Source organism: Schistocerca cancellata, unplaced genomic scaffold (assembly GCF_023864275.1).
Source record: "Schistocerca cancellata isolate TAMUIC-IGC-003103 unplaced genomic scaffold, iqSchCanc2.1 HiC_scaffold_1090, whole genome shotgun sequence".
Classification (NCBI taxonomy): Eukaryota; Metazoa; Arthropoda; class Insecta; order Orthoptera; family Acrididae; genus Schistocerca; species Schistocerca cancellata.
In genome coordinates, this window is record NW_026047089.1 from 485,244 (window position 1) to 499,449 (window position 14,206).

At 40.5% G+C, this 14,206-nt stretch overlaps 2 protein-coding genes across 3 annotated transcripts in view; one reads left to right on the forward strand and one right to left on the reverse strand.

Annotated features, from left to right (window-relative positions):
* Positions 1-3,137, reverse strand: part of LOC126154489 (casein kinase I) — a 112,405-nt gene extending 109,268 nt beyond the window's left edge. For both annotated transcript variants that reach the window (XM_049916142.1, XM_049916141.1), the window contains exons 1-2: positions 2,857-3,137; positions 2,442-2,548 (exon numbers count right to left, since the gene is read on the reverse strand). In XM_049916142.1, the coding sequence (XP_049772099.1) occupies positions 2,442-2,548; positions 2,857-2,979 (230 nt within the window). In that variant the 5' untranslated portion in view covers positions 2,980-3,137. The remainder of the gene's footprint in view (positions 1-2,441; positions 2,549-2,856) is intronic.
* Positions 3,138-3,281: 144 nt separating this feature from the next.
* Positions 3,282-14,206, forward strand: part of LOC126154488 (isocitrate dehydrogenase [NAD] subunit beta, mitochondrial-like) — a 47,119-nt gene continuing 36,194 nt past the window's right edge. Inside the window, exons 1-2 of the mRNA XM_049916139.1 lie at positions 3,282-3,417; positions 3,579-3,638. Coding sequence (XP_049772096.1) covers positions 3,376-3,417; positions 3,579-3,638 — 102 coding nt within the window. The 5' untranslated portion in view covers positions 3,282-3,375. The remainder of the gene's footprint in view (positions 3,418-3,578; positions 3,639-14,206) is intronic.

Here is a 14,206-nt window from a genome sequence, read left to right on the forward strand (position 1 = left end):
AGTGATAAAGATTTGTAAAATTTAACATTAGTCATATTTCAAAAGCACAAACAGGAACACTACCACCATTGACCAAACGTCTGGCTCAGTGAGATAGTGCCATATCAAAAATACGAACATCTTTGGTTTGATTCCATAGTGTTCCTGGGACTTTTTTCTGTCACTTATTGATTCTTTCCCCTCTGGCAATGATTTTTAAAGCAAAAAATGGAAAGTCCTCACAGTTTTGAGACTGTGTTAGATGTAAGTTCCTCCTAAAACTGGCTCAGGAAGGAAGTTCACTGGTCACAGAAGGCAACGCTATGGCAAAGATATCAGCTCCAACAAGACCATACATAGTAGACATTAAACTTCAAAATAACCTTAGAGTTGATGGCAGCCTAATGTTTAGTGACTTCAGATATTTTCTAATATAAATTTTGCTTTTCTGGTAGAAATTCAAAGTTTTCATGTATAAAATTTTTACTACGAGGCATTAATGAGAATGAGCATAACTGTGACAAAAGACTACAGGCAATTCAGGTTCATTAATAGGAATAATTTTTCCAAATATAAAAAAAGAAGTCTTATTACATGGTTGTTTCCATGACTAGTTATGTCCCTCCCTCTGCCCTATAACAAATATGACACTATTAGACTCAGTGAAAATTTAAGAATATTGACTACATATGTAAGTATGCACATACGACAGAACTCTTCTACACCCCAAGGAAAGCCACCACAACACAGTTATATCTTTAATCTAGTATATTGTATTATCAGACAGTACAAACAGAATAATTTTAAAGAAATGAAGACTGATGTGGAAGCATTCATATTTATACAGCACATTTCATATTTCCCATAATGTACCAATTTAAGTGAAACATTTTAATTCCTTCATAACAGAATAACAATGGCACAAAAAATAGAAAATATACTCCTTATGATACCTCAAAAGCACTGTGTAATACATAAATTCACAAGGCTTTTGTTTCTCTTTTGTCATATAAATGCAAGAATCTTTTGGTAATAAGCACTATATATAAAATACTGAGGTCTGTTAAGTGGTTATTTAGTAAGACTACATAGAAAGCATCTTATTGGATTCATCAATGAAGCTTCATAGTAAACAAAATGAAACAAATGTAGTACAGAAAAGTACTGATGCCAGTAAGCAGCCACACTGTTAAAATGACAAATGGAGAAAGGTGAGTAGTTGGGCACAGTGTAAAATTACTTTGACGATGAGGTCATTTATGACTGAGGTTATTAAAAGAGAGCATCCCAGTAATAGCCTCAACTGACAAACTACAGGAAACCTATACCACTGCAGGCAGATGGTGATTTTAATCTTGGATTTACACAAATACAAATGCTACACTTCAACTGTGGAATCACACTCTTCAATAACGAAATTGAGAGATCAAGCAACTCGCAAATAAACAACAGCTTGAACCAACTACATGTAAACAAAGTCTTGATATCAAACTTCTGTACAATTTTTATGAATACTGAGATTGGCAGAATCATTACAATTCTGTGCAGCAAATTCGACAATTATGCAAGTAATGTATATAGTTGCATTAGAAATTTAAGTGCCTACTACAAATGACAGCATTTACTGAGGGAGAGTAATATAGGCTACGCTTTTCTAAGTAGTTGCCGCAGATAAAGCATTTTCCCCATACAGAATTAATAACACTATCTCACTAAAACGTATTAAACAACTTAAGTTTCACTCTTTCACTGTGTTCAAACTACTCCACTGCACAAAATTTCCTACGTGACTAGGGGACATCCTTTGTCGACAAAGTAAATATTGATTTAAATAATAAAAAAATAATTCATTTTCAATGTGTGTAATTCATAAAATTATACATATATTTACAACTCAGGGTAGGTAAGAGTTTATTTCTGACATGTGAAGGAGTTCACAACTTTTCAATGCTTTCTCAATGTGATATGATCCGTGTCTAATAATATCCAAGGGAAAACTGTATAATTACTTTTGTAAACATTCTCTTAGCATTATACTTTAACAATCAAAAAATTAAGCACTATAAATATGAAACATGTAATCTCTACAAATTTTAGAGAGCTTATGCAGAAACCATGAAAGTGTGATTCAATATCCCATTTTGAGTTTCCTATTTAGATCTAATTAAACATTTTAAACTAATCAAATTTTAATCGGGGCACTTATCCAAGTATCTTACCCTCATCAACTTCCAAACTGCCTACTATCTTCTCATACTCCACTTAAATTTCATGTCATTAACAGTGCTTAAAAGCGACCTACCAACACACACGCTCCTTCTTAAGTTAACGTGGCGAGTCAATCGTTTCGCAGACTTCGACAGAATTTAACTAACGGTATATGAGAAAAATTGTCATACCTGAGAAACTATAAATTTGATTCAATACACTGAACTACTGTAAAATTACGCTCTATAACGTACCGTATATGTGGTATTCCGACGCCACCGTTCAGGACCTTGTATAATTTGCTTTCGTACAGCAACTGAGGATGTCTGGCCCTGACGTTTTCCAATTTTACGGCCACTTCCTACAAACGAGGTTAAAGCAATTAACAACAAGCATCAATATATAATGGCTTTTAAGACAACTACCTACATACAGTATGCACAATGTATGGATTACTAGTTTTGTGACATTACGCTAAACACTTATTCTGAATCATATGTTGTTCTTTCATCTATAAGTGAAGCCTCTGATGATGGCTGCCAGTAACTTACAGACCTTCGAATGAAGATCTTTACAAATACTAAGTCTGTTCTAGTTTTACTTCACAAACGCACTGACAGAGCTTCAGCTCAATTTGCGTAGTTTCTAGCAGAAAATAACTGACTTTACCTCGCCATTTGTAATGTTGATGCCCAGATAAATGTCACCAAACGAACCACTACCGATTTTTCGCACTAACCGATATTTTCCACCAACGATGAATTCCTTCGCCGTAGCACATGGGTTTGCCATTTTTATGTTTATTAAGTATTTAAGTAGGGAATTTAGTGAGGCAAAATAACAAAATTAAATCAATAACCACACACACTACCACTGCCACCTACACGCCGACATCTCTCTCCGAGTTACTGACGTAACAAAGCGAAGCAATGCACCATGGTCACTCTCTCCAGAGTCAATTAAATTCTACTTTACAAATACTATTTGGACTACACCGAGAATTAGCTAATACTCTCATGAACAATTAAAATAAATTCCTGTATCTACGAGAATAACCGGGCCTGTAAAGAAGCTTGATTGGATACTCCGATAAGAGAATATATTGACTAGCTACCTCTCTGAAACAAAACCCTTGCGAATTATTTTGTAAATGTTATAAAGAGGGCGCAGAAGCTCTTCTGCTGTAAAATGGCGTTGCTGAGACCGGTTGTGGCGAAGATAATTTCCAAGGTCAGATATCAAATGAGTGAGTTGGTCGTAGATGACCACAGATTTAATATATTCTGCTCTTTGTTCTGCAAATTATGATATACAAGACGACATTGAGATCATGAGTTGTTTTACGTATTTGAATGCGAAGTTTAACTTCACAGCTAGTTTCGCATTTTCAGGCGCAGCAAGTAGCAGTTCCAGTTAGAAATATTCACGTCACTGGTTCGTGTTCAGCATTAGTAAGTATACATCGTCAGCTCTATTACTGAGTAAAATTCCTGTTAAGCATGGGTTATGGTAAAGTAGTCTGAAGAAAAGTCTCACTAGTATTCTGCATAACATTTTTTCGGTCAGCGTTCCGATTTGGATGTTGCTAGTTGTGGAACTGTTAAACCCAGACGACAGGTATATTTGGTCTGGATTGTGTGTTTGTTTTTTGACTCTTTGCGAGACGCCTGACTGCATAAGTCGCTACATTGTTCCTGATTTAGTTTCTGCAATAGCTGTGTCTTTGACCGTATAGTGTAATCAGATTTGTGTGTTGTCAGGCCATTGGCACTCTTTAGCTTTATGATTTTTTGATAAATTATTCCTTTACTGTGTAAAGAGCAAATTCTGCATATTCTTACCTCTTTACTTTTTCTGCCCTTTCAGAAACACTCATTTTATTCTTGAGGGGTTTAATATACTATTATCCTTATTTCTAATATTTACAGTTTTGTTGTTTAAAGTGCAATATTTGTTTTTGTAGGGACAAAGGGATATTCTTGTACTGTAAGAAGTAGAACTGTACTGGTAAAGTCCTACAGTGAATTAGAGAAATCATTAAGACACAGGGCTCTCCCCGATGTCAAGCTTTATTTAGAGAACCATAGTGCTTTACTAACAAACTTTTACTAATTACTCATAGGAATAACAGGTATTTCATGAGATGACAAATACATCTCAGCTTGGTGATGTGGAGACAGGGCCAGCTAGAGAATATCTTTTACAAAAAGTGATTTATTATTTGGTGCACCCCTCCGCCCTTTCCTTCGTACACTTTCACTCATCTCAGTTTTCGCTACTGATTGTGATACACACTGTAAACAGAGCTTACAAACTGGCAACTAAGATGACACAAAGTAAATCATGTAAACTATAATCCAATTACTGCAAAATATATGTTACTCCTATGGGATAACTGTGGGAATTAGGGGTTTTTGGGTGGCATCAAATAAACCACGCTCCTAATAGTAAATACATAGCAAAACAAACACCTGTGCTAAATATACTTGTAGCTGAATCCAAAAAAATGTGGTCTCTTAAAGTTTCCATTGATATACAGGGTGTTACAAAAAGGTATGGCCAAACTTTCAGGAAACATACAATGTTGTCATCTGGCTACACCTATTGGTACCCTCACATCCCAGTGGCCACCATTGATTTGAACATAGGGCTCCTGCTGACTTTTGGCGTTTTGCTGATGTTCCACTGGCCAGTCAGCAACCAACTGAGGGGAGACCAACCCAGACACAATCTAGGATATTGAGATGGACACCAGTTGAGAGACTGATCATACACCCAGAAGTGACCAATACTTTCTGTTTCATATCAAAACTGTAAACTGTTCATTCATGTGTTTGCCTACTAATGCGTTCCTTTCATTGTATCCCGGAAGCAAACTTCTTTGTTATCCTTGCCACACCATGTAAGGTCAAAACACACATAAGTTGGTGACAAGGTGGCCCAACCAAGCCACAACACACCAGTTGTTGGCACAGCTGTTGACTAGAACGATACGGAGCACCACCTCCCGCATTAGTGGCCAGGTCTGGGGTTACAATCACCATCCACTTCTGGTAATTTTTCAGAACTCCAGCTTTCACCTCTACCACTCTTCTCCAGGCCCTCTCACGTGCACCACCATGGGGCGTCCCTGTCCACAGCTCTGTCTTGACCTATTACAAGATCTGAAAGGCACGGCTCAGACTGAGGCCTTTCGTCGCCAATTCTTCTCCATTTTCGATGCGTTTTGGGGTTCATAAATAGTGAATACTAATGGATCAATGTGCAGCTTTGCTGGCATCGCTTATGTTCATGCAGGTTGTAATAAACTCAGCTCCTTTTTGGATGGCTGCAGTGTTTACACCTGTGAAGTTGTAGTCATCTCTGGTGCTGTTGAGCATATCTGCTTGTGCACCAGTGGGTCCTTTCTCATCTATATCGACTCTTTGAGCGATTGTTACCCTCATCATCCCTTGGTCCCAACTGTTCAGAATTCTCTTTTTGTCCTAAAACAAAGTGGACATTCCTTGGATTTTATCTGGAACCCTGTCATGTTGGAATCGTGGGTAATGAACTCACTGGTAGGCTATGTAAATTGGCTACTGGCTAGCCACCTCTTGAGATTGGCATATCAGAACTCGACCTATGATTGGTATTAGTCCATCGAGTTCTAAGAACTTGGAATGCAGAATGGCATTCTCTGACTTTGTCAAACTACAAGTGATAAAACAGACTGAATTTGTGGAGGTCCTCCAAGTGGTTAACCAGCACCACATTGGCCATACTTGACAAAGTCATGGTCTACTCTTTCATTGTGGTCCCCATTTGACAGTGGTCCACATTTTGCTGGACTGTTCTAACCTAGCTATCCTGTGACAGACTAAATAATATTCCTGACTTGCTACCCCTCGAGGATGATGATTCAACAGCTTGCCTGGTTTTATGATTTATTTTTGGAGCAGATTGTTATGACTCTCTCTCTCTCTCTCTCTCTCTCTCTCTCTCTCTCTAAGGGAGGGAACCTCAGTGTTTTCAGCCCCTTGAGGGGTTGGCAGGAGCCTTGTTGCCTCCTCTGCCCCGAATGGGCAGTGGCTGCTTGGGTTTGGTGGTCTGACCCAGCCCTCATTTCCTGTCCTCCTCTCAACCTGTCCACATCACTAGTCTTTTCTGGGTGTTGCTCGGTGGGGTGCCTCTGGTAAATGGGGGTGGTTGGTTATGTCCCACATTGCACTTTCTTCCTTTGGGGACCTCCTGCTGCTCCCTGACCTTGCCTGTCTTTCTTCCTTCCCAGCCTTCTCCTTTGTTCCTTTCTCTAGGCGTTGTTGACCTCTGGTAGACCTTGGCGTTTTCTTTCCATTTTTTTAACGCACTAGGTCATTCTTTGTTGTATAGATTAGACTACTTGCCTGTTTGAGGTGGGAGGGCTGATGACTTCGTAGTTTGGTTTCCTTAATCATTAAGCTGACCAACCAACCTCTGTAACTTGCCTTGTCTGTTGCCACTGTCGTGTGTGCCGGCCGCCTGCTACTGACCCAACTGATGTTTCTCACACTTCTGACCAGAAGCCTGCATCTGTGGCCAGACTTCCTTCCAAGAGTGGCTCAATGCCATAAAGATAATGAGGCTTCTGTTGGCGTTTCTAGGGCTGTCACATGGCTCTGTCCACTCAGAATGCAACTGTCACCATGCGCTGTCTGGACAAGGCTGCCACAGCATCGTCTCTGGACATTGTAGTCCTGGCCAAGCCCGTTGCCAGCATCACATCTCTGGCAGCTGCCATTGGTTTGAGCCCTGGTCTTCCCATCCGGCACCGGTGCTCTGCCAATTTCCCACTGGCCAACCTGCATCCAGCTGCACCAACGGTTGCACATTCCACACCATGCTTCGTGGTTGCCATTTCTCACATTATCATGCATGGTCCTGCCCCTGCCTCCATACTAGGACGATGGGATCACAATTCTTTGCGTTTGGAATTGCTACTCTTGCGGCTGGTTCTGTGGCTGCCCTGTTTGTAACTGGCATGGCCTTCTGTTCCCACACCAGGATGCCTCACTCTTTTGACGGTGCGGTTCACTCTTCCACTATCAGCATGGCCCCTTACCAAGTCTGCATCCAAATTCTGGATGGATCTGTAGACTTCAGTTTTTGTGCCTACACAATGCACACATTTGCTACTGGCACAGCCCCTTTCGCCTACAGCGTAGGCATTTCTTCAGTCAGCATGGAGTCTTGCCTTATCCGACTCTGCTTTCCAGGCATGGCTTCATATTCCTTTCTGGTGCCTCATCTGTGCAATAGAGTTTCGCTCGTTTTTTGTTGCCTATTTATGTCTGTTCTCAATCTGATTCTTCCTTCTATTGCACTTGCACTGATGCTTCGAATGGCATATTTTCTCCAGCATGTTGGTGTCACGGACCCGTTCTCATTTGGTGCATACCATGCACACGTATTGCTCAGGGCCCTGTTTTGCCTACCAGACCTTCTCGTTCGTGTCTTTGACTGATCCTTTGGTGTCATGACAACACCAACTGTTGCAATTGTCTCCCAACGGCTGCCAGTGGCTCGCCACTGCCCAACCGCCTCTTCCACGCTGGCCGAGCCCATCAGTACGTTAATGGCTCTGCCATCTCTTTAATGAGTGGAAGGAGTATTGTGGCTAGGCCAGTCACAAAGCTATTACTGCCACCAGTACATACATTTGCAGACAAGAGGTAGCCGTACTCCAGGCATCATCCAGCCGAAACCAGCCTGCATCTACATTGACATCTACCTCCATACTCCGCAAGCCACCTGATGGTGTGTGGCAGAGCGTACTTTGAGTACCTCTATCGGTTCTCCCTTCTATTCCAGTCTCGTATTGTTCGTGGAAAGAAGGATTGTCAGTATGCCTCTGTGTGGGCCCTAATCTCTCTGATTTTATCCTCATGGTCTCTTTGCAAGATGTACGTAGGAGGGGGCAACGTACTTTGTGACTCCTCGGTGAAGGTATGTTCTCGAAACTTCAGCAAAAGGCCGTACCGAGCTACTGAGCATCTCTCCTGCAGAGTCTTCCACTGGAGTTCTCTATCATCTCCATAATGCTTTCGCGATTACTAAATGATCCTGTAACGAAGCGCACTGCTCTCCGTTGGATCTTTTCTCTCTCTTCTATCAACCCTATCTGGTACGGATCCCACACTGCTTGAGCAGTATTCAAGCAGTGGGCGAACAAACGTACTGTAACCTACTTCCTTTGTTTTCGGATTGCATTTCCTTAGGATTCTTCCAATGAATCTCAGTCTGGCATCTGCTTTACCGACGATCAACATTATATAATCATTCCATTTTAAATCACTCCTAATGCCTACTACCAAATAATTTATGGAATTAACTGCTTCCAGTTGCTGACCTGTTATATTGTAGCTAAATGATAAGGGATCTTTCTTTCTGTGTATTCGCAGCACATTACACTTGTCCACATTGAGATTCAATTGCCATTCCCTGCACCATGCATCAATTCGCTGCAGATCCTCCTGCATTTCAGTACAATTTTCCATTGTTACAACCTCTTGATATACAACAGCATCATCCGCAAAAAGCCTCAGTGAACTTCCGATGTCATCCACAAGGTCATTTATGTATATTGTGAATAGCAACGGTCCTACGACACTCCCCTGCGGCACACCTGAAATCACTCTTACTTCGGAAGGCTTCTCTCCATTGAGAATGACATGCTGTGTTCTGTTATCTAGGAACTCTTCAATCCAATCACACAATTGGTCTGATAGTCCATATGCTCTTACTTTGTTCATTAAACGACTGTGGGGAACTGTATTGAATGCCTTGCAGAAGTCAAGAAACACGGCATCTACCTGCGAACCCATGTCTATGGCCTTCTGAGGCCCATGGACGAGTAGCGCAAGCTCGGTTTCACACGACCGTCTTTTTCAAAACCCATGCTGATTCCTACCGAGTAGATTCGTACAGAGTAGATTTCTAGTCTCCAGAAAAGCCGTTATACTCAAACATAATACGTGTTCCAAAATTCTACAACTGATTGACGTTAAAGATATAGGTCTATAGTTCTGCACATCTGTTCGACGTCCCTTCTTGAAAACGGGGATGACCTGTGCCCTTTTCCAATCCTTTGGAACGCTACCCTCTTTTAGAGACCTACGGTACACCGCTGCAAGAAGGGGGGCAAGTTCCTTCTCGTACTCTGTGTAAAATCAAACTGGTATCCCATCAGGTCCAGCGGCCTTTCCTCTTTTGAGCGATTTTAATTGTTTCTCTAGCCCTCTGTCGTCTATTTAGATATCTACCATTTTGTCATCTGTGCGACAATCTAGAGAAGGAACTACAGTGCAGTCTTCCTCTGTGAAACAGCTTTAGAAAAATTCATTAGTATGTCCGGCCTTTAGTCTGTCATCCTCTGTTTCAGTACCATTTTGGTCACAGTGTGTCAGGACATTTTGTTTTGATCCACCTAATGCTTTGGCATAAGACCAAAATTTCTCAGGATTTTCTGCCAAGTCAGTACATAGAACTTTACTTTCGAATTCATTGAACACCTCTCGCATAGCCCTCCTCACACTACATTTCGCTTCGCGTAATTTTTGGTTGTCTGCAAGGCTTTGGCTATGTTTATGTTTGCTGTGAAGTTCCCTTTGCTTCCGCAGCAGTTTTCTAACTCGGTTGTTGTACCATGGTGGCTCTTTTCCATCTCTTACGATCTTGCTTGGCACATACTCATCTAACACATATTGTACGATGGTTTTGAACTTTGTCCACTGATCCTCAACACTATCTGTACTTGAGACAAAACTTTTGTGTTGAGACGTCAGGTAGTCTGAAATCTGCTTTTTGTCACTTTTGCTAAACAGAAAAATCTTCCTACCTTTTTTAATATTTCTATTTACGGCTGTAATCGTCGATGCAGTAACCGCTTTATGATCGCTGATTCCCTGTTCTGCGTTAACTGTTTCAAATAGTTCGGGTCTGTTTGTCACCAGAAGGTCTGATATGTTATCACCATGAGTCGGTTCTCTGTTTAACTGCTCAAGGTAGTTTTCAGATAACATGCACATGGCAATCCTAATGCTTGCCACACACACTGTGTGCTGATGAACATTGGTGGACAGCAACAGCAACCCACTGGTCTTTGTACACACCAGATGACACCACCACATCCCTATATATACATGCCAGACAACAGCAGCAACGTGTTTCTCTGTGTACATGCCAGTCTCCAGTGGGCTTCACTGGAGGCATCAGCAGTGCACACTTTCATAACTGCAGAGCTGGGAGCAGGGACTATGTTGCTTCTGCATGTCATGTGACAAATCCTTCTCCTGTATTATTCAAGATGCTGCACAGCCACTAGCTGATAGCAGTTACTCACACTTCAGTCTCAATGCTGGCTGCACTTGCAGGTCATCTGTCGGTAGTGTTCACCAGCAGCAATTTCAACACAGCTTAAGATTCCCACCAGACATTGACTCAGTGCAGCCTAGGACGCCAACTGGGCTCCAACCTAAACACCATTTGAACACCACCTAGGACGTCATTTCCTGGCCAAGCCTGTCGGCACCATCACATCCGATGGCCCCCACTGGTGAAAGCACTGGTCTCCCTGCAGCTGCCAGAACTCTGCCAATGTCCCACCAGCCAGCATGCGCCTGACTGGATGGACACTGCCTAAAATGTTGTCCCATCAACTCCCTCATGTCTTGGTCGTCTCCCATTGGCTGCTGGTGCTCTGCCAACGTCCCGCAGGGTAACTTTTTGCCGGCTATGCCAGACACCAATCTGGACCCCCAACCAAGGGCATGAAGCTGGACAAAAGGCATAAAACTCCAGATACCAACAGATCACAACTCGCAGATCTAACTATTACCAAAAACATATCATCACCAAAATAATTGCAACACTCTCCAGGATATCCGCCAATATCAACTAATGATTATAAAGTCTTCAGTTCAGTTGTGTAACTGTTCTGATATATTGTACATGCCTAATTTGTTTACTAGGCTATAGATAGGAACTGTGTGGGAGACTTTCTGGAAATCAAGAAACTTGGAGTTAACATGAGGTCAATTAGTGCAGCTTTATGGATCTCTAAGAAACAATAAGAAGGTTGGTTTCACATGCTCTAAGCTTGCAGAAACTATTGTTGGTATCTACGAAACATTAGTTTGTACTCCAAAGTCGTCATAAGCAAGCGCAAAATATGTATCGTAACCTACACGACAGTGGTCCATAGGACTAATTGCTGACAGTTGGCATGTCGTGTGGAACAGAGTGGAATCCAGCAAAATGCATCATGCACTCGCCCTCTTTTTTGCTTATACACCAGTCTATAGAAAGGAAAGTCCCTTAATATTTTCAATATGGACTGTAATGCACTGCACCTGATCATGTTATGTGATCTATCTTTGGGTGATTTGAGGCCTTTTCAATTAAGCACACACTTTATTTCCATATCTGTCATTTCCTATCGTGTTCAATGGTCGTATGGAGGACTGCATCGTGATATTCTTTTGCAAAGAAATTTCAGAAGACGGAATTTAGTATTTTGGCCTCTTTTATATCAGATGATGTCAACGAAGATGGAACTGCTTGTAACCCCACTTTATGAAATGAAGAAGGAAAAGAAGATTGCATCATACTTCTTAATAACATAGGAACTGGTCTTTCGTATTTATTCATCGAGACCATGGCCTCGACCCCCAATAAATATGTCCTTCCTGAGTGGGAATATATATAACATACAGGTGCAGGTTATAACACAAGGGCAGTGACATGTGGAAGTTTGGGTCTGGCCATGATACATGCCCAGACAGCCAAAGCTGTTAAGGCAACAGGTTGCTTAAAGCAGGAAATCCGGATTCCATTGCCGTCATTCTAATATACGGCTGAAAGTAGTTCATATTTGCAACTGCAAATAAATTTCCTGTATTTTATTCTTTTTTTTAATTATTTTATTACACCAATCCACAGGGTGTTTGACCATAGATATGATAGTTAATATCATTTAATAGGTACTTATTTATCAAACACCATGCTTAATCCAGGGATGTGCAGATGTTTTTTTTATGAAACATAGTTATAAAAGGCTGTTTATAATGATAGAAAATATCTAAACTACCTTAAACCCAATGAAATATTTCTTTGTGTTTAACAGGTACTTCAACTTTGAAAAAAATCATTTGAAAACAAAATATCCAGGTAAATTACAAGCATTAATAAAGCCACAGCTGTGCTTACAATGTCTTTAGCATCCTCAGTGCAAGTCTGTCTTCAAAATCAGCTGAAAAGCAATTGACTATGCCAGAACATTTGAAAGGAAATTGCTATGGATTGTAAATGATGCAAAAGTCAAATATCATTAGTTCACAACAGAAAGATTGCACCAAATAATGAGCCATTATCTGTTGTAGAATGGACGAGATTTACCATTCTATAAAATGCCAAGATGTATGTACATTCCCAAAAAAAAAAAAAAAAAAAATGTTCCTGACGTCTAAGACAGAAATTATAAAAAAAGTCAAAAGAAACATTCCAGATGCTCAAACAGTTTCTGTAACTTCTAATATTTGGACCTGTTAGCATAACAATGCTTCCTGAGTTTCATAGCTCATTGATTGTTTCCAGAGTTCCAGCTGGAACATGAGTTCTTACTACGGAGCCCTCTCTAGATCCTAGTTCGCCAGAATTTATCTTTCAGCACCTTACGGCAGTGTATATAGCGAAAGACTTTTCCCCGAAGCTGGTCTTGTTTACGATAACAAATGAAATAGTTCATTACCTCTTAAAGCAGAGAAATTGGTGTGCATTTACTGTAAGTTGTATCAAATTCAGTTAAGAGTAATAATTTGTTTGTTTATTTATTTTCTTGAAATAAATAATAAATGGTTTTAATTTGAAGATATTGTGATTTGATTTGTATTTTGAGTACCTTACACGTAAATTAGTCAGTTTTATGAAAGTTTTGTTGGAAATTGAGTGTCTGTCTGATAGTGAACCACTATTGAGTATCAGGCCAGATAACAAGATTAAGCTTGATATCCATTTCATCTCTAATATAAGTGCTCATACAGCTGTAGTGGCAAAATACAGCAAGAGAGGCATTGTGTAATATGTAGGAGGTTACTCATAAGGTTACAAGAGCCCACATTCAATAATAAATCAAGAATCTTACTATTTCTTTTAACGTGTCTCGCATACTGAGCACAGTAGAGAAATTTTGGCTCATTCATAAGGACACAGATAGCCTTCCTTCATATGTATCATCTACAATTGGAATGATGAGAGAGGAAAATGTTGAATGAATGCACTTTGTCACACACAGTATGGGGACCTTGCTGAATACATACGCAGATGTAAGTAGACAGGTGGTGTGTTGTGTGTCATCTCTTTGGGGCTGTCATACTAACAATGCTCATAGTCAGGAATGAGTGAGTGTGTATTCAGCTGGAATTCCAAATCTGTTTGTACATTTAGTGTTCCTGGAAAACAGCTGATCTGAGTAGATGGCCACAAGAAGTACCTGCTGAAACTTTGTTTGATGAGTTGCAATAGATCAAAGATGACATTTCCACAGTTGATTATAGCTTCATCATTGAAGAGGCAAGTTGACAAAAGCTCAGAATGGTGTTGGTGAATGACAGTAGCTGCAGCTGGCAACACTTTTCTCTTAGTAAGATTTCTGTTTTTGAGAGCCTCTGCAATTGTGCTACAATTGATATAAATTGCAGCAGTTTTTATGTGCAGCACCAACTCAAGACATTTAGAGTGTATCATGCTGACCTGATTTTCAGTTTAGTGTGTCTTGGAACTACAATTAGTGTCTTGTGGAACTAGTTCTTTCACTTCTGGTAATTAAACTATGTGAAGCCACCATCTGTCATGACTTCAGTGAAAGAAATCTTCTTTCATATTGGTTCTCAAGAGTGGTTACAAATGTTTTGTAATTCGGGTGTTACTGGTTTTGCTATAATGGTATTAGTAACTTCTAATCATATAGATTTCCTTGGCAATTTATTAATGCCTTCTGAACTGG